Source organism: Seriola aureovittata, chromosome 11 (genome assembly GCF_021018895.1).
Source record: "Seriola aureovittata isolate HTS-2021-v1 ecotype China chromosome 11, ASM2101889v1, whole genome shotgun sequence".
NCBI lineage: Eukaryota > Metazoa > Chordata > Actinopteri > Carangiformes > Carangidae > Seriola > Seriola aureovittata.
Genome location: NC_079374.1, coordinates 4046019 through 4067427, shown reverse-complemented (window position 1 = coordinate 4067427; position 21409 = coordinate 4046019). Strand labels below are relative to the sequence as shown.

At 38.8% G+C, this 21409-nt stretch overlaps 3 protein-coding genes across 3 annotated transcripts; 2 read left to right on the top strand and 1 right to left on the bottom strand.

The window, feature by feature from the left end:
- Positions 1-5670: 5670 nt before the first annotated feature.
- On the top strand, positions 5671-6255 carry LOC130177642 (olfactory receptor 4K15-like). Its single transcript, XM_056389537.1, has 2 exons — positions 5671-5774; positions 6093-6255. Exons 1-2 carry the CDS (start codon positions 5671-5673, stop codon positions 6253-6255), a joined length of 267 nt encoding a protein of 88 aa, XP_056245512.1.
- Positions 6256-12829: 6574 nt separating this feature from the next.
- LOC130177641 (trace amine-associated receptor 8a-like) lies at positions 12830-13989 on the bottom strand. Its single transcript, XM_056389535.1, has 2 exons — positions 13817-13989; positions 12830-13652 (listed from the first exon to the last, which is right to left on the bottom strand). Exons 1-2 carry the CDS (start codon positions 13987-13989, stop codon positions 12830-12832), a joined length of 996 nt encoding a protein of 331 aa, XP_056245510.1.
- Positions 13990-19935: 5946 nt separating this feature from the next.
- LOC130177856 (trace amine-associated receptor 13c-like) lies at positions 19936-21409 on the top strand. The gene is made up of 2 exons (XM_056389838.1): positions 19936-20108; positions 20590-21409. Exons 1-2 carry the CDS (start codon positions 19936-19938, stop codon positions 21407-21409), a joined length of 993 nt encoding a protein of 330 aa, XP_056245813.1.

Sequence of the window (21409 nt, the reverse complement as noted above, 5' to 3'; positions counted from 1 at the left end):
ATGTCCCAGGTCACCGCTGCGACCACACAGTCAGGGGGCAGGATGGGAGCTGCATCCCGAGGGCGGTCTCCTGCCTCAAACTGCCTTGAAAGGGCATCTGGTTTGACATTACGAGTCCCGGGGCGATAAGACAGGGTGAAGTTAAATCTGGTAAAAAACAACGCCCACCTGGCCTGCCTGGAGTTGAGCCTCTTAGCTCCACGGATGTACTCCAGGTTTTTGTGGTCAGTCCAGACTAGAAATGGTTACTCTGCCCCCTCCAACCAATGCCTCCACTCCTCCAATGCCAACTTCACAGCCAGCAGCTCCCGATTCCCCACGTCGTAGTTGTGCTCGGTGGCGGAGAGTTTCCTGGAGAAAAAGGCACAGGGGTGAACCTTATTGTCCTTGGCAGAGCGTTGGGAGAGAACGGCCCCGACCCCCACATCAGAGGCGTCCACCTCAACGATGAACTGGAGTTTGGTGTCGGCATCTGCAAAATAGGTGACGAGGAGAACCGGGGCAGGAGGGCACGGAAGGCTGCCTCAGCCTTAGGAGACCAGGAGAACTTAGAGTTTGAGGAAGTGAGGGCATGCAGAGGAGCTGCGACCTGACTGAAGTTCCGGATGAAACGGCGATAAAAGTTGGCAAAACCAAGAAAGCGTTGGAGCTGTTTCCGGTCGGTGGGGACAGGCCAGTTTAAAACAGCCTTGACCTTTTCTGGGTCCATCTGGATCAGTCCTGGTGAAATCATAAGCCCGAGGAATGACACTGTGGTCTGGTGAAAATCACACTTCTCCGCCTTCACAAATAACTGATGCTGGAGCAGCCGCTTCAACACCCGACGGACATGACCCACATGTTCTTCTTTGGACTGGGAAAAGATCAGAATGTCATCAAGATAAACAAACACGCAGACATTCAGCATATCTCTGAGGACATCATTTACCATTGACTGAAAAACAGCTGGGGCGTTTGTAAGTCCAAATGGCATCACCAAATACTCATAATGACCACTGGGTGTGTTGAACGCGGTTTTCCACTCGTCCCCTTCACGAATACGGACGAGGTGGTAAGCGTTGCGGAGAACCAGCTTAGTGAAGATGTGGGCCCCTTGAAGAAGCTCAAAGGCAGATGACAGGAGAGGAAGTGGGTAATGGTTCTTCACTATGATGTCGTTCAGGCCACGATAATCAATACAAGGACGAAGGGTCTCATCCTTCTTTTCCACAAAGAAAAACGTGCTCCTGCAGGGGAAGAGGAAGGACGGATGATCCCCGCAGACAGCGCCCCCTGGATGTAGTCATCCATGGCCTTTCTCTCAGGACTGGAGAGGGAGTACAGACGACCCTTGGGTGGAGCTGCACCATGGAGGAGCTCTATGGCGCAGTCGTATGGGCGATGTGGTGGCAAGGACGTGGCACGAACCTTATTAAAGACCTCCTTCAGGTCTAGGTAGACTTCAGGCACCCTGGACAGGTCTGGAAACTCAGAAGATGAATCAGCAGGCGAGGAAACCGACAGAGGAGACAAACAGGAAGACTGACAAGTAGGACTCCACCGTAACACTCTCCCAGTAGCCCAGTTCATGAGAGGGTTATGTTTACACAGCCAGGGATAACCCAGGATAAGGGGGTATTGAGGAGACTCAATAATAAAAAATGAAATGGTCTCATTGTGGTTACCTGACATCAACAGAGACAGAGGAGGACTCTGGTCTGTGACCCAGTTGAGCAGGTGACCATCGAGAGTGCTGGCCCGGCGTGGCTTGGACAGAGGGTGGAGTTGTAGATTCAGCTGGTGGGCCAGGTTCAGATCCATGAAGCTCTCGTCTGCCCCGGAGTCAATGAGGGCTGTAAGGGCCAGGGAATTCTTGGGAGAAGTGATGAGCTGAACAGGGGTCAAGGAGCGTGCTGGTGGAGGCAGTCACGGTGTGGCTCACCAGTAGGCCTCCGGTTACTGGCGAGCCAGGCCTTTTACCGGGCACTGAGCCAGGAAGTGCCCCATTTCCCCACAGTAGAGGCACAGTCCCTCACGTTGGCGGCGCTGGCGTTCCTGTTGGTTCAGACAAGTACGACCAAGCTGCATAGTTTCCTCCTTGGGGCTAAAAGGCGCAGATCCAGGGCAGGCCGGAAAATCGGTTAATGGAGTTCTGACCACAGGGGGTGTCCTAGAGCTGTTCTGCCACCCATGCTGGTGACCGTCAGGGCCAGTAGCTCCTCTGAGCCGCTCTCGTTCCTGCATCCGGTTGTCAATCTTAATAGCAAGTTCCACAAGACCCTCAAAACTTGTAGGAAGATCAACCATGGTAAGTCTGTCCTTCATATCTTCAGAGAGACTCGTGTCTGTGACAAGTGTCTGCAAGTGCCTCCTCGTTCCACTGACTCTCAGCAGCCCGAGTGCGAAATCTGATGGCATGATCAAATACACGGCTTCTGCTTTGCTTGGGATTACCAAGTGCACGGGCTGCCTCACAGCCCGAGACAGGTTGACCAAAGACACGACCCAAAGCAGCAGAAAAAGTAGCTACAGAGTCAAAGCTACAAAGCCTAAGACCTAGAATCAGACTTTTTAACAAGGCTATTTATATTTGGTTATTTTTTCCATTTAATGTGGTGAAGAGCACAGACAAATCTTATTTATTTAGGAATCAGAACTCAGCTTTTAGAACTTGAGCTTGACTTGGGACTTTCTACATGTGAACAGGGCTGCATACTACAAGAAAAAAATAGTTAAGTCTCAATTGGCATTACGTTTCTACTGCCAGGACAGCAGTATAAAGGTTTAGCAACTGCTTCTGTTCATCTCAGTAGGGAAGGGAGGTTACAGCGGTCTTCAGTTTTCTGTTGACCATCCCTCTGTTTGACTCATAGGTGAAGTTTTGATATCACTGATATGGCAACATGGTATGTCCAAAACTGCAATTACATGGTTCACAAAATCTAATAGTTCTTTGGAAATGGGTCTCACAAACATTAATTTATCTTAGGTCCTTTTAATAATTCTCCTAATAACAGCTTCTCTTTAAATGTTGTGATGCTGTCTTCTAAAATGATCAAGTTTGTTAGTACATAAGCAAGTAAAGTAGAATCACACTTTCCTAAAATTGTATTCTGTGACTATGAATTAATCAAATCTTATAGCTGCTTATTTGTTCAGGGTTTCAGATATTCTCAAAGTAAGAAATATATTTTATTAATTTTCTTCATTAAATGTTGAAACACTTGGATTTTAACAGTCTTTGAGTTTTCAACATTTGTTACCACATGTACTTAAAAGGAAAATCAGCAAATGTATTCTTGTGCTTTACTAGGTCAATGGAGAACTCAACAGAGATTGTGTCATTTGTGTTGGCTATGTATGGAAACATGGGACAGTTAAAGTACCTGTATTTCACTCTGGCACTGCTATTTTACGTATCAGTTATTTTAGCCAACACTGTTGTTATTATCATTATTTATATGAACAGAAATTTGCATGAGCCCATGTATCTATTTCTGTGTAGTTTATTTATTAATGAAATATATGGCAGCACGTCTATGCTGCCCTGTTTGATGGTACAAATTTTGTCAGAGGCTCATGACATTTCTGCCTTTTACTGCTTCCTTCAAATATTTAACATTCATTCATATGTAGGTATTGAATTTGGAACATTGACAATGATGGCATATGATAGATATGTTTGCATTTGTAAGCCTTTACATTACAATGCCATAATGACTAAAAGGAAAGTACAAGTTGTCATACTTGTTATCTGGATAGTTTCGTTTGTAGAGGTTGGAGTTTTATTGTCTTTCACTATTCGTATGAAACGTTGTCGGACTGTTATCAACAAAGTGTTTTGTGCACATCACCTTGTAGTTGAACTTTCTTGTTCACCAGACAGAACAGTGTCACTTGTCCATGATCTGGTTTTTGGCCTTATTATCACTGTTGCTGGTCCTGTCAGTTATATTACATACAGTTATATACAAATTTTGCGTGTGTGTTTAAAAGGTTCCAAAGAGACCAAAATGAAGGCCTTGGATACCTGCACTCCACACTTAGTTTCTATCATTAGTGTTGTCTTTGCTAGTTTCTATATTTTGATCAGTCAGAGATTTAAGTCAGTTCCATATCCTCTCGCTGTTGCCTTGTCTATGTATGTAGTGACCATTCAGCCTCTTCTAAATCCACTCATGTATGGTCTTAAACTGTCAAAAATTAAACATGCTTGTAAAAATCTGTTGATATTAAAAACATCCTAACTCTACATTTTCATGGAGAGTATTTCAATTCTACACTTCATTATTAATTCAAACGGAAAGAAAATAAGCTTATACATACATCACACTTTAGATTTTTAACATCTGTTAACTGTCCATAAAAAATGTTGGAAATGTGAGAAGTCTCCTACATTTGAAATGTGGCTGAAAGAGTTGGGAAATGTATTACACTTGGAGAAAATCAGGTACGTTATGTCTGCTAAAGAGGAAGTCTTTTTTTTAATCTGGCAACCTTTTCTCAATTTAATGTCTAAAAACTGAACTAGTGCTATTCTGTCACTGCGCCATTACCTATGTCCTATGTCCTGTTTGTCGCATGTCAAAAACCTCTGTCAAAAATCTGTACTGTTCTGTGTAGCACCACCAACTACTGTTAATATGTATTTGTTTTTTTTGTTTGTTTTTTCTTTCTTTGTTATTAAAACAATAAAAATAAATACCCAAAAAAAAACTTTCTACATGTGAACATGGCTGCATACTACAAGAAAAAAAATAGTTAAGTCTCAATTGGCATTACGTTTCTACTGCCAGGACAGCAGTATAAAGGTTTAGCAACTGCTTCTGTTCATCTCAGTAGGGAAGGGAGGTTACAGCGGTCTTCAGTTTTCTGTTGACCATCCCTCTGTTTGACTCATTGGTGAAGTTTTGATATCACTGATATGGCAACATGGTATGTCCAAAACTGCAATTATATGGTTCACAAAATCTAATAGTTCTTTGGAAATGGGTCTCACAAACATTAATTTATCTTACGTCTTTTTTAATAGTTCTCCTAATAACAGTTTCTCTTTAAATGTTGTGATGCTGTCTTCTAAAATGATCAAGTTTGTTAGTACATAAGCAAGTAAAGTAGAACCATACTTTCCTAAAATTGTATTCTGTGACTATGAATTAATCAAATCTTATAGCTGCTTATTTGTTCAGGGTTTCAGATATTCTTAAAGTAAGAAATGTATTTTATTAATTTTCTTCATTAATGTTGAAACACTTGGATTTTAACAGTCTTTGAGTTTTCAACATTTGCTACCACATGTATTTAAAAGGAAAATCAGCAAATGTATTCTTGTGCTTTACTAGGTCAATGGAGAACTCAACAGAGATTGTGTCATTTGTGTTTGCTATGTATGGAAACATGGGACAGTTAAAGTACCTGTATTTCACTCTGGCACTGCTATTTTACGTATCAGTTATTTTAGCCAACACTGTTCTTATTATCATTATTTATTTGGACAGAAATTTGCATGAGCCCATGTATCTATTTCTGTTTAGTTTATTTATTAATGAAATATATGGCAGCACGTCTATGCTGCCCTGTTTGATGGTACACATTTTGTCAGAGGCTCATGACATTTCTGCCTTTTACTGCTTCCTTCAAATATTTAACATTCATTCATATGTAGGTGTTGAATTTGGAACATTGACAATGATGGCATATGATAGATATGTTTGCATTTGTAAGCCTTTACATTACAATGCCATAATGACTAAAAGGAAAGTACAAACTGTCATACTTGTTATCTGGATAGTTTCGTTTGTAGAGGTTGGAGTTTTATTGTCTTTCACTATTCGTATGAAACGTTGTCGGACTGTTATCAACAAAGTGTTTTGTGCACATCACCTTGTAGTTGAACTTTCTTGTTCACCAGACAGAACAGTGTCACTTGTCCATGATCTGGTTTTTGGCCTTATTATCACTGTTGCTGGTCCTGTCAGTTACATTACATACAGTTATATAAAAATTTTGCGTGTGTGTTTAAAAGGTTCCAAAGAGACCAAAATGAAGGCCTTGGATACCTGCACTCCACACTTAGTTTCTATCATTAGCTTTGTCTTTGCCTGTTTTTATAGTTTGATCAGTCAGAGATTTAAGTCAGTTCCATATCCTCTCTGTGTTGTCTTGTCTATGTATGTAGTGATCATTCAGCCTCTTCTAAATCCACTCATGTATGGTCTTAAACTGTCAAAAATAAGACAGGCTTGTAAAGATTTGTTGACATTAAAAACATCCTAAGTCTACATTTTCACTGAGAGTATTTCAATTCTACACTTCATTATTAATTCAAACGAAAATAAAATAAGAGTTTACATACATTACACTTTAGACTGTTAACATCTGTTAATTGTCCATAAAAAGGTAATTGCTTTAAATGCAAAAGTTCAATCTTCTTAGGTTATTGACTTATAAGATGTTTATTAATTTCACTTAGAGCAAGAAATGTTTTTGCTTGCAATGCAATTATTAACATTTTTGATGGAGGATTGATGGAGCACAGTGTGTACCCACAGAGAGAAAAAATAGTTAAAATACATCAGTTTCTACCTAACAAGAACAAGGAGAACAAGAACATAATATTTTACCACTGGTGGGTCACATAAAAAAAGGCTGTGGTCTTGAGTGTGGTGCTAGAAAAAAATGTGTTTCATCAAGCAAAGGAGTTGGAATGACAGTGTAATTCATTAGATGTTAACAATGATATGATACCAGTATACGTTAAAGATGATTTGACAATAACACAAGTAACAGTATGTATTGCTGGATCTATTTTGTCCCCACAGTTAGTCATATGAAAATGGAAAGGGTTGCCTAAATGTACTTGCAGGGAGGAGAGTTTTACTGCAAACCCTTCTTATCTGTTCTTGACAATTTGTGTTTTCTCTGTAAAACTTAGCAATTTAGTCTTAAGTTGTTGGAGGAGGATTCCTTGGGATATCAAAATCCAAAGTATTGTGGTTCAAGGTTTGGGCTAGGATACTTGGTTATTACAAGGAAGGTATTTATGCTAGAGAAATGTTTTAGTCAATAGTGTGTTTGCAACAGTTTGGGAAAGACCGTTTCAATTTAATTTTATTTATATAGCACCGAATCATAACAGAAGTTACCTCAGGGCACTTTTCATATAGAGCAGGTCTAGACCATGCTCTTCATTATGAGAGAGATCCAATATTTCCCCATGAGCCAGCACTTGGAGACAGTCGCAAGGAATAACTTATTTTTAACACTTAGAAACCTTGAACAAAACCTGGCTCATATACAAACAAGTGACACTGCCACCACAAATACTCTCAGATACAGAGCTATGATGACAGTGACAGAACAAAAAAGCACAAAACCCGATCAGCAAGCCCAGCAATGTAATTGCTGACAACCATACACTCAACAGAGCAAAGAAATATAACTTTCTGGTTGTTCAAGGTTTACCTTCAGCACCAGACTTAAAAAGACCACATAACCTGTCCAACACAGACAAACACAGACTTGAACTCTTCTTTGAGTGACTTTGGTGGAGTAATGCAGGGGATCACAGACAGCCACATGGCAACCACTAATACCAGCATCAACACAATCAATGTAGAAATACACAGGAGTGATGAAGGCTGAAATTTCTCTAGCCCTTTTATGGTGAGGGGGACTTTCCAGTAAACTTTGAAAAGATAAAATATACTGAAAAATTTTGCTGAACCTACCTGACCTTACAATCCTCCATTCTAGATAATGGATAGAAATAAGGTTCAGTGAGGTTCACTTTGCGGTGGCCAGAACAAAGCCTCAGACCTAGAATCAGACTTTTTAACCCTCGTATAATGTTGAAAAAAAATTACATTGATTATGTTGCGGGTCATTTTGACCCTTACTGTGTAAATGCACGCAAAACAGTCAAGAAAACAGGTTAAACTAATAACCAATTTATTTTAGATTATATAAACATTTAGAAAAGTGACATACAATACATTTTTAATTCCAACACTATATTTAAGAACTATTTTGTTTAAGTTTTTCCCTCTTCACAAACACATTTCTTTTTAACTTTAACTTTAAGATGCGCCATTTTCTCAGATTTTCAACGTTCAACATTTTCAACGTTCTCCACTTGATGGGCAGAATGTTACTGTGTGCTTTCTGCAGATGTAATTCTTGCATTTCACACAACAGGTACTTGTTTTACTATCCTCTCGGGAGGGACAGACCTGGCATCTTTTCCATTTCTTTTCACCTGTGTCCACTGGATGTTGGTTGGGTGACCTGAGCTTGACCTTTTCAATGACAGCTGCTGCTGCTGGGGATCGAGCTGGCCTGGCTCGCGTCTGGATCTTGGGAGTGACAAGTGCTTTGCCGAGTTCTTCCAGGAAAAGCCGACGTCGGTACAATTTGCCGGCATTCCATTGCTGGTTGATTTCAGTCCACAGGACATAGGCATTGTAAGCAGACACGTCCACAATGTTGAAGAAAATCACCAAAGGCCAACGGGCAGTCTTGCGCTGGCAGCTGTATGTTGCTGTGACTTTGTCCAGATTGTCAACTCCTCCTTTGGTGGAGTTATAATCCAGGATCACTTGTGGCTTCATGTCTTCTCTTTTGCTCAGAGATGCATCTGTGTGCATTGTACTCATTACAAGAACATTCTTGTTTCTCTTTGGGCAGTATGAAACAACTGTTGCTTTCTCAGTGAAAGCAAATATTGAGGAATGCAGAGGTCTGCCCTGTATCTTCAGAATTTCACTGGGAAGTTCTGGCTTATTTCTTCTGACTGTTCCCAACATGGTCAGCTTTCTCTTCTGAAGTTCATCTCCAAGGCGCTAGGATGTAAAGAAGTTGTCACAAGTGATGTTATGACCTTGCAGCCCTTCTGGGTCAAAATGACCCGCAACATCATCTTTGTATACAAACTCTGCACAGGCACTCCACTACACATCAAAGTGTCCAGATTTTACAAACCAGTTCATGACCCTAGATGAGGAAAAGTCGCCAAATTTTATGAAGGAAAAAAAAGGATAACCAGTACTTTTGTCAACACAAAAACTGAAACGGGTCAAATTGACCCTTAACATAATACGAGGGTTAACAAGGCTATTTATATTTGGTTATTTTTTCCATTAAATGTGGTGAAGAGCACAGACAAATCTTATTTATTTAGGAATCAGAACTCAGCTTTTAGAACTTGAGCTTGACTTGGGACTTTCTACATGTGAACATGGCTGCATACTACAAGAAAAAAAATAGTTAAGTCTCAATTGGCATTACGTTTCTACTGCCAGGACAGCAGTATAAAGGTTTAGCAACTGCTTCTGTTCATCTCAGTAGGGAAGGGAGGTTACAGCGGTCTTCAGTTTTCTGTTGACCATCACTCTGTTTGACTCATAGGTGAAGTTTTGATATCACTGATATGGCAACATGGTATGTCCAAAACTGCAATTACATTGTTCACAAAATCTAATAGTTCTTTGGAAATGGGTCTCACAAACATTAATTTATCTTACGTCTTTTTTAATAGTTCTCCTAATAACAGCTTCTCTTTAAATGTTGTGATGCTGTCTTCTAAAATGATCAAGTTTGTTAGTACATAAGCAAGTAAAGTAGAACCATACTTTCCTAAAATTGTATTCTGTGACTATGAATTAATCAAATCTTATAGCTGCTTATATGTTCAGGGTTTCAGATATTCTTAAAGTAAGAAATATATTTTATTAATTTTCTTCATTAAATGTTGAAACACTTGGATTTTAACAGTCTTTGAGTTTTCAATATTTGCTACCACATGTACTTAAAAGGAAAATCAGCAAATGTATTCTTGTGCTTTACTAGGTCAATGGAGAACTCAACAGAGATTGTGTCATTTGTGTTGGCTATGTATGGGAACATGGGACAGTTAAAGTACCTGTATTTCACTCTGGCACTGCTATTTTACGTATCAGTTATTTTAGCCAACACTGTTGTTATTATCATTATTTATATGAACAGAAATTTGCATGAGCCCATGTATCTATTTCTGTGTAGTTTATTTGTTAATGAAATATATGGCAGCACGTCTATGCTGCCCTGTTTGATGGTACACATTTTGTCAGAGGCTCATGACATTTCTGCCTTTTACTGCTTCCTTCAAATATTTAACATTCATTCATATGTAGGTGTTGAATTTGGAACATTGACAATGATGGCATATGATAGATATGTTTGCATTTGTAAGCCTTTACATTACAATGCCATAATGACTAAAAGGAAAGTACAAGTTGTCATACTTGTTATCTGGATAGTTTCGTTTGTAGAGGTTGGAGTTTTATTGTATTTCACTATTCGTATGAAACGTTGTCGGACTGTTATCAACAAAGTGTTTTGTACACATCACCTTGTAGTTGAACTTTCTTGTTCACCAGACAGAACAGTGTCACTTGTCCATGATCTGGTTTTTGGCCTTATTATGACTGTTGTTGGTCCTGTCAGTTATATTACATACAGTTATATACAAATTTTGCGTGTGTGTTTAAAAGGTTCCAAAGAGACCAAAATGAAGGCCTTGGATACCTGCACTCCACACTTAGTTTCTATCATTAGTGTTGTCTTTGCTAGTTTCTATATTTTGATCAGTCAGAGATTTAAGTCAGTTCCATATCCTCTCTGTGTTGCCTTGTCTATGTATGTAGTGACCATTCAGCCTCTTCTAAATCCAGTCATGTATGGTCTTAAACTGTCAAAAATTAGACATGCTTGTAAAAATCTGTTGATATTAAAAACATCTCAACTCTACATTTTCATGGAGTATTTCAATTCTACACTTTAAATACATTGCACTCAAGATTGTGAACATCAGTTAAATTGTCAATAAAACTGTAATTGCTTTAAATACAAAACTTCAATCTGCTTCAATCTTGCTGACTTATAAGACATTTATCAATGTCACTAAGAGCAAGAAATGTTCTGTGATTGCAATGTTCCACATGCAATTGTTAAAATTTTTAATAGAATTATATTGATGGAGGATCGATGCAGCACAATGTGTACCCACAGAGAGTAAAAGGATCTGTAGTAGGGAACAGCAAATTTTGGTCTGTAGTAAAAATTTGGCCTCTTCACCAATATCATTTGACCAATGAAATTTTCCCATATTGGGCTTCATCAAAACTTGACTGAACTGCTCAAGGCCATCAGTGACAGCAAAAAGCCCAACGGATGGATTCTACATTGGCCCTTCAGACCACGTATGTTATGCTAATGCCTGCATACAGAAACTGGTTAAACCAGTAAGGAAACAAATTAGAGTGTGGCTCGAATTGAGCACCTCTGCATTACTGGCCTGTGTTCAGGGAATCGTGGGCATTAAACAACAAAGTCCTGCCACTGCTCTTTGAAAGTGACACTTTACTAAGCACACCTGTAAAATCGAATGCAATAAACCAATAGAACGGATCAGCTGTATGTTTTACCTTTACAAAGATATTAATGTTCAGTTTTAATTGAGACTGTCAAAGAGGTTTTAATATACCCTCTACTGCATGGTGTTTCCATATGGGAACTTACCCTCTCTTTGCAGATTCCTGGTATTTGAAAATAACACTACTTGGCCTTTACAGAGAAGATGGGGCATTGTTTTTAACCTGTTATGTACTTGGATGACATCACACCAATATGCAGCATTGGAAAAATACTTAAAGGATATGTGGTCAACTTCATTGTAGAGCACATTTAAACACAGCTTGAGCTGACCAAAATGCTGTACAAAGGACAATTAAAATAAAAGAAAGTTAACAAACGTATAGAATAAGTAAAATACAAGGAAAGCATGTAAATATATTGTAAAAAGAACATGTTAACATACTAACAAAAACAAGAAAATAACAAGTGGCAAATATACAATTATGAACATGGCAATGGACTAAAAGGTTAGCGAGCTAAAAGGCCAGTTATGGGGATGGAGATGGAGGTAGTCATGTAGTAAGTTATGACCTGTTTTTATAAGGGAATGAAGCAGAATATTATTATTATCTTAATAAACATATTGATGAATTAACGGTGCCAACAAAAACTGAACATTAGAATCTTCCTAAATGTGGAATATGTAGCAGATATGTTGTATTGGATTACAATAAATTGTATAGGTGTAATAACAAGTGGCAAGTGAGAGTAGACAAGGTATTATTTAACAGCTAACTATTTGAAATAGTACTACTACAACTACTACTACTACCAATAATAATTATAATAATAACGATAATAGTATATTAATATCATATATATATTGCAATATTTATTTATCAACACATGACCCCAGACTCATATAAAGATTTCAGGCCTAAACATCTCCTGCTGTATGTGCCCCCTCCACATACTTGTATAAGTAGTACTGTAGTTACTACTTGATTCTTGTGTTATTTGAAAAATAAATACATTTATTTCAATTCTTGAACAAAATGGGAACATATTAGAGCAACTAAAGCTTGAAAACTTTTAAGATATGTCTTTATAACTGCTGTTAGTCTTAACCCAAGGAGTGTGCCAATATGTCTTTGCTTTTCTAAATAAATGCTGAGGGTGTGGCATGAGTAAAAATATTGCAGACGTAAATACTTGCAATGTTAAAGTAGATTCCATTTCTGTAAAATATGCATATATATATATATTTGAAATGTAAAACTGAGCACAGACAGCTCACAATGGTCACTATTTCCATGGGTTTCTGTGACATATCAGGCATTCAATTAAAAGAGAGGCATGTTTTCACTTTGAACAAACATATTTTTTAATACTCTGCAACTTGGATAGTTATAATATTTATTTCATAGTATTTATCTTAGTCAGCATACCCTCTCTCTCTCTACAGTATGTTAGCCTCACAAGAGTGAGACTGCAGTATCTGAAATGTAACAATGAGCCTAAGACATTTTCTGAACCAGGGGTAGAAAAACGCGTATATCAGAGGGTTTAGAAAGGAATTAAAATAGAACAGACATATCACAAAGGCAGCAGATTTAGCACTGAGCAAGATGTCCTGGGCTGTAAGGACAATGACATAAAAGTAATATGGGCAGAGACATATCATAAACGTAACTACTACAATACCAAGAGTTCTTGCTGCTTTCAGCTCAGATTTCTGAAAAGTTACAGTCACTGAACCCTGAAGTGTGACAGCTACTTTGTGAGAGCGCATGGCATGAGCCTGAGACACAGCCGTCGCAAATACTCTCGTATAAAGAGCTATGATGGTGATGACAGGAGCAACAAAGGACAAACCCAGGTCAGCGAATACAGCAATGTAGTTACCAACAACTACACACTCACCAGAGCAGGAAATATACCTGCCTGGGTTTTCCAGATTTTCCTTCACCATCAGACTTTGAAAGACTAAAGAACCTATCCAACACAGACAAACACAGACTTGAACTCTTTCTTGAGTGACTTTGGTGGAGTAATGCAGAGGATCACAAATAGCCACATAACGGTCAACAGATATTAATACCATGGTTCCTACTGAGGCAGCGGTAATAATATATGCTACACACAGGTACACAACACACATGATGTCACCGAGGAACCAGCAGCCATCTATGAGCACAATTTGAAAAAACATTAAGAGGCCCACGAAGAAATCTGAGACAGCCAGAGAGAGAAGGAGGAAGTTGGTGGGGGTGTGGAGTTGCCTGGAAATGGAGACAAAACACACATATCAGAAAAATCACTGTATGTGAATGATTATATTTATAGGACACAAGAAATGACTAAAATACAATAAAATTAATTTCCATCAAACTCTGACATGTATAAAAATCTCTTTCAATTCAATGCATGCTTACGTGTCCCTTACTTGAAGTGTGAGATGGAGATGATGACCAGCAGGTTAAGAGTTGCGGTGAGCAGAGAGATGGAGGACAGTATAATGTAAGTCATAATGGCCTCAAAGTGAGGACGCTTTGTCTTCTTGCAGGAGGCGTTGTGGAGCTGTGGAAAGCAGAGTTCAACTTCTTCTAAGGCCTCCATCAGTACAGAGAAGAAGAGAAGCTGTTGAGCTCTGTCAGCTCTCTGACTAAAGTTCTCTGTAACACTGCTGATTTATGTGTTCCCTCTCACATCTCCTCTGCTGAATTGTTTTTCCGCTGTAGCAGACAAAACATCACTCATCCAACCTTTATTTTTTGTCAGTGCCTTTTTGAGTTTTCATCATTATGTTCCACATGGGATTCCTCTTCCTAACACTAATTCACCCTGACCTAGCCTGTTTTAATACTCAAATAATGTGTAGAGAACTTCCAAAAATTCAACAGCATATTTTTAGGAACTTCCAAACGACTGACTGAATAGTTGGCATGGAATTGCAGCCTTGTTCTTGTTCTGCCTGCCGGTTCTTTTCACCCATAGACTGTTTTTGAACTCTGTCTTTCTGCCTTAGCTTTTGTTCTCCTGATGAATGTTTTCACATTGCCCACATCGCCTTACCTGCCATTACAGTAGGTCTGAATAACCCAATTAGTCTTAGAGACCTGTTATATGCTTCTTGAGGTGGGCTTTGCAATTACATAATTACGGCCGATACACTGACATGCCTCTCAAAATTCGAAACATCGCTGTTACTCTGACTGCGTACAGCTTATGATGACTGGTTTCTTGATCTGTGGTACCTTTGGCCTATCATCTGAGGCTGTTTGACAGCAAGATAAAGCAGTGAAAATATACAAAATAAAGCGTACACTGAAACTGATATTGGTTTTCTTCAGTGGGCATTTGACTTTGACAAGTGGCTAAAACATGTTTTTACGTTTTTACCCCATGTCAATTAACCTGAATAATGGCAATCTACAAAAAGTCTGTTGATCTGCCCATCCATCTATCCCAGCACTACTGGCATGATGTTTTCATTAAATATGGAATGGACATTCATGGTCCCACAGGATGAGTCCTACTGTTTATGGTGACTCCCTGACTTATAATGGGAAGATCAGGACTGGATGATGTGGCCAAAAACTTTCTCCCATGTTTTAAAAACCTGCTTATGCGCACACATTTTTGTGTAAAAAGGGTATTAGTTGTCTTGAGTCATGACAGACCTGTAAACTGTGACGTGATTGTTTACAATATATAAGTATTTAGTTTTACTTTAAAGGCATTCTCAGGAGCAGGCAGAGGTTAAAAGGAAACAACAGGAGATACATACCATGCATGCTAAATGATTGCTCAGTGACATCAGTTCTCTTTTAATCCTAACTATGACTAACCAAACAACAACCACAGTGATGGCAAATCAGAAAACAAACATAATTTTTCAACAATCATATGTATTTTGTTGATAATTGTGTGGAGGACTCATTGGAGAAAGAATGACTCGCAGCCTTTTCTGTTATGCAACTGGGCCTTTCTGAAATTTGTCAGTGACCCCGTCGTTTTACTTGTTTGTTTGAGTTGATGCCCAGACTTGTTGTGCAGTTTGTTTAATTAATCTCAAGTGATATTGAGGATGATGAAATGTTGACAATTTAGACTGTAATGACCATATTGTGTATCTGACTTTTCAGTAGTGTGTGGGGTCAATAGTTCTCTACAACTGATGGGATATTTTTTAATATCTATCTATATATATATATATATATATATATATAAGTTTGAGTTGTTTGCTTAGTGGAACATCCCATGAGGCCAACACACAGTAGCCATGTAATAGCCAGTAATTAGCTGTATAAAACATTGCTGTAGCCAGTCCTGTTCCCCAAGGCCTGTTCACCACTGTAGAGGTGACACACCAGGGAGGTCACGGCAGAGGACCTAATGACTCTCATTACAGTTCGCTTACATCACCTCTGGGCTTGTTGTTGCTGTTCCTAAAATTACAGTAACAGTAAGGTAGTTTCTTTGCAGACTTTTGGGATGCACTTATTGTCACATTATGTATAACCAGCGTTACATAGAACTGAAATGTAGCATTTTATTGAACCTTACCCCATGGACCAGTTTTGGAGATGACAGATGTATCACCTCCAAAACTGGTCCAGTATTAGGCCTGTTTCTTGTTTCATAATTCATTTGTCATAGTGTGGAAGAATCACTATGGGAGTGTGTTAACGGGATAACAGAGGCTGCTGAACTGAGGCGTGTGGTGGTCAGGAGGGAAACCTCAGAGACCAGGCGATTAGAAATGATTAGAAATGAAATCCAAAACCTCTGACGATCAAGTCACTGGAGCTGACGCGAATACCAACAATAGCTCAGCCAGCAACCCCTCCACCGAGTCAGGCAAGCTTCCAGATAAAACCTATGCAATGTGCAAAGAACTATGCAAGGAGATGGCTCAGTCAATTCGGCGTGGCATTAACGAATGTTTCAATGTTTTTGAAACCAACTTTCAGTTGCTAGCAGCGTCACAGACTGATCTACAGGTCCGCATGGCTAACCAACAGTTGGCTGCTCGCGACCTTGCAGCACACATGCAGGAACTTCAAGCTAAATACTAGGAGCTGACGAAACACAACAGCCTGCTTCGGGCTCGACCTGGAAGCCCGTTCCCGGAGACATGATACAAATATCGTAGGGATAGAGGAGGACGGTAGACTGACTGAATTGGTCTCTACATTGATTCCCAAATTACTCTGAGAACTCGTGTTCACAAATCTTTCAGTAGAATAGACTACTTTTTGGTCGATTCCTGTTTAATCTCTCATGTTACTAATACATAATGCCAGAGTATATTAATCTCTTACCATAGCCCCATAACAATGATCTTTCCCTAACTAGACAATGCTACTCCTGGCATTTCAACCCTTGCCTGCTTACTGACAAAATATACATTGATAATATTACAACTAAATTACAAAAATGTATAGAAATTAAAGATAACAGCAAATTGTCTGACTCCACACTCTGCAAGACAACAAGGTGGAGACATCTGTGGAGACATTATCTCATATGAGTCTGCTGCTAAGAAGGAGAAAGAAAGAGAAATTGTGAATACTCTCCCCATTCTTGAGAGGCGTACCAAGTCTTGAAATCTCACAAGGACTATAACAAGATAATGAAACTTAAATTCAAGTACAATTGCATCATGGGCAATGGCAATGGCATGGCAGTCGAATTAATAATATCCTCTTAAAATTAAGACAAAAAATATTTTAACTGGGGGACAAACCTGGGGGGGCTCCTGGCACAGCAGCTTGGAGACCTTCTCTGATATTAGACGCCTCCTCAATACTATCTATGTCAACTGCAGGGGGAACTCCGGGGTGGCAATCTTATCTCTTGATTTGCACAAAACCTTCAACGTCAACCTTAAGTTTTCCATCCTAACTAATGGTGGCCCACAAACCACTGCACACCTCCCTAAAACCACACAACTGTATGTCACCAAACGGCTAATCTTACATGAATGGAAATGGCTGATTTCTCCTTCATTTCAAAGATGGCTGACATGATCTCAGTCATACAGATGGAAAAACGTTTTTGAGGAATGACTCATTTATGAGGTTTTCGACCATTTTGGAAAACCTTCTTTGCCCACATGGAAAAGGCCAGTGTGGGATGATCCACAAGTAGCAGCTATCTGATGTTATTTTATTCAAATTTTTGCATATGTATGTGTCTGATTTGTGTACATGTCTGGGCCCGCTGTGTGTTTGACTTATATATGCAGTGGAGTTGGCATTGGTTCACCTACAGTTTTAAAAGCAAAAAGCAATTAACTATGGTAGATAAAAAAAAAGTTGTGCAGCTGACAAATCTACAGAAATATCGTGATGCAATCATGTCAACATGGCCAGGAATGGAATGATTCCAGCATCTTGCGGCCGTACGTAGTATCAATATAGGGTTTCTAATAAAGTGCTTAGTGAGTGTATATCCTTTAAGAATCAGAAACTACCTCTATGATTTAACACATTCTTTAATAGTAGGTCCCTGCAGTAGAAGAAGCTATAGATTTCACAAAGCATTTGCAACTTATTCCAGGGCAAAGGGTAATCATGTAGGGAAAAAAAGCTTTCAACAGTGCTGAAAGTAGTTTGTTGCTGCAGGACATTTCATGCAAGTAACATGGTGACATCTGCTGGTTGACTATTGGTCCTGCATTTATATGAAGTCATTCAGGCCTTTCAGGTCTTTTGATATGTTGTTATTTGATCAGTGAGTGACTGTGCTATTATAAGGGGCTGATTTAATGTAATAACTGGCTTTAAGTAGAATTTGAAATAAGGGAACATGTACGTGTGCACACAGCCTATTTTGACGCAATTATCCTTGATCAACTGATGTATTATGTCCAACAAATCCAGGCCCATTTAGAAACTAAGTTTCAGCAGATCTGATCATTTATTTAATGTGTAAACACAATCATAGGGGTTGTTCATCAGATTGGAAAGTATAACCTGGCCTTTGTAATCAGAACTACTGTGCTGTATCATTTACTACTGCAGTTCGCTTGGGTGCCCTCTCATGGCCTTTAGTAGGCACATCAATATGTCTTCATCTAACTGTTCTCCTATATAGTAGCTAACAGGTTATACTGTATTTTTTTCAATAAAGATTAAATCATATCATTTTCTTCAGTTTCTGTAATTGTGTTTCTGCACTGAAAACTGTTTGAAAGTAAATCAATTGAAAGAACTTTCAAACCTCTCAGCAGGTGACTAAAGGTGACTGGGCCTTTGCTGTCAGAGCCCCCAACTGTGGAAAAGTCTCCCAATCTTGATCAGACAGCCTACATCATTAGTATCTTTTAAACCTCTTCCTAAAATATTTTTCTATCGGAAAGCTTTTATGAATGTTTGATATGTTGTTGTTTTATTTTGTTGTATTTTATTTTCAGACAATATTTTCATCTAACTTACTTCTGTTTCATGATTTTTGTTTTTCTCTTGTTTTTAATTCCCCTTTTTCTTTCTGTAAAGCACTCTAACTTTGTTAAGAAAAGTGCTACATGAATAAAAAATTGTTATATTCCTGAGTTCAAACACTCATTGAATTACGTCAGAAATGTGATGTCAAGCATGTTAAACATGACTGTTTCTTTAGGTACAAAAAGTTACTGCTTAAAAAACTGTGTACAAGGTAGTTGCAGAGCTTGAGGTCTATAATAATAATCCTGTTTACATGAATATCCAATATTATATTTTTACAGAAAAATGTCATCTTCATTCAACATCAATTTTGTTAAGTACTCCTTCAAACTACTTCAATCATAGTTGTGTTGTATCACATTATGTACATATAGGATTTAAAAATGAACTGGTCAGGTGCCTGCCAATTATTACACAGATTATTGCTGTGAGCTGGGGGGAGTTGGATCTACAGAAAGACACAATGCAACAGACATAATGTTACATAACTACATAACACCAGCAGAAACGTCTAATGGCTTTGGTTATCTCATCTTTTCCTCTAGCACCACCATGAGGATGAAATTTGTTTTACAGGCTTCTGACAATACACAATAGTGTGTTAAAAGGCTACTGATGACATTCCTGAAGAAAGTGTTCAAAGTTGGTTTTAATATTACAGTGTCAGAGTATCAAGATTGTTTGTGCTGAACATTGACAGTGGAAAAATAGGCTGGGGAATAAGCTCTGCTTAGGCATTATATACACCAAAAAACTTCAATAACTCCATGAATGACAAAACAAGGAGGATTTGCACGTAAAAGGCACTCCTAGAAATAGCTCAACATTGCTGTTGTGGTGTTACAGTGATGATAGATTATGTATTTATATATTTTATTAAATCTTGCTTTGGTTTTTGTTGAAACTATAAAAATCCAATATAGTTTAGGAGTCCACAAGGTCATGCTTTAAAGTCATGGTAAATGTTTTCATAATCACATCATAGAACAGATGCAGTTGTTTTGGTTATAGGAAAAGAAGGAGGAGCCAGATAAATCAGCTTTATGATACAGAACATTGGTCAGAAAGCTGCCAGAAGTTCGCAGCTTCCCCTCTCCTTCTCTCTCTGATTATGGAGACCTGGAAAGGAGGTGAACTCTGCTTTCCACAGCTCCTAAATACCTCATGCAGGAAGCCGTTGCAGCATCGTGCTGAGACCATATTCCTTTACATCTTGCTGTCCTGCATCTCTTTGCTCACTGCAGCTCTCAACCTGCTGGTCATCATCTCTATCTCCCACTTCAGGCATGAATTTTCAAGCATAACCTAACATTTTTTTTTATTATTCTTAATATCAAAGTGTCTCAAGAGTAGGCTAACAAACAATATAGATATTGTTACATTACAGCTTTTTATGAAAATATATCATTTTGAGATGAAAAAATTCTAAAAAGGGTACATGTTTTGCATTTTGGATTAAACATACTGCTTTTACTACTACAACTACTACCTCTCTTATTATAACCATCAGTGAATGCATTAATCATATGAGTGTTGTAATTCAACTTCACTACAGACACAGAATTATTCAAAACTAGTACATGTGCTGCATCTGTTGTCATGTCTAGGCCTTTGATGAGCACATCCTAGCTATTCAAAAATGTTAGCGAATGTTCTGTATTGTTGTATCTGAATTGTATATTTAATTGTAGCAGATAATATTTTTAGGACTTTCACAACTGCTGGATAGAATAATATGCTCAATGATGATGTTCTTTCTCTCCAGGCAGCTCCACACTTCCACCAACCTCCTCCTACTCTCTCTGGCTGTCTCAGACTTCCTCGTTGGCCTACTGCTGATGCCGGTTCAAATCCTCCTCATAAGGGGCTGCTGGTTCTTAGGGAGCTTAATATGTGGACTATTTTACTTTAGCTCTTTTATCCTGACATCTGCCTCAGTAGGAAACATGGTGCTCATATCAGTTGACCGATATGTGGCCATTTGCGACCCTTTGTGTTACCCCACCAAGGTCACTCTAAAAAGAGTTAAAATCAGTGTTTGTCTGTGTTGGGCCTGTTCTGTAATGTATAACGGTGTGATACTAAATGTCTTCCTGAAACATCCAGATACATATAATTCCTGCTATGGAGAGTGTGTAGTTGTTATTAACTTCATAACAGGAGCTGTTGATGTCATGTTGACCTTTATTGGCCCCATTACTGTAATCATAATTCTGTATTTGAAGGTATTTGTGGTGGCGGTGTCACAGGCTCGAGCAATGAGGTCTCATATTGCAGCTGTCACACTCCAGGGTTCAGTTGGTGTAACTGCTAATAAGTCTGAGAGAAAAGCAGCCAGGACCCTTGGTGTTGTTGTGGTTGTGTTTCTAATATGTTTCTGTCCTTATTTTTCACCTTCTCTTGGGGGTCAGGACGCATTAAGGAGTGTAGCATTTTCACATTTTGTGGTCTTTTTGCTTTATTTTAACTCCTGTCTAAATCCAGTGATCTATGCTTTTTTCTACCCATGGTTTAAGAGATCTATTAAACTCATTGTTACACTTCAGATACTGCAGCCTTACTCCTGTGATGCCAACATACTTTAG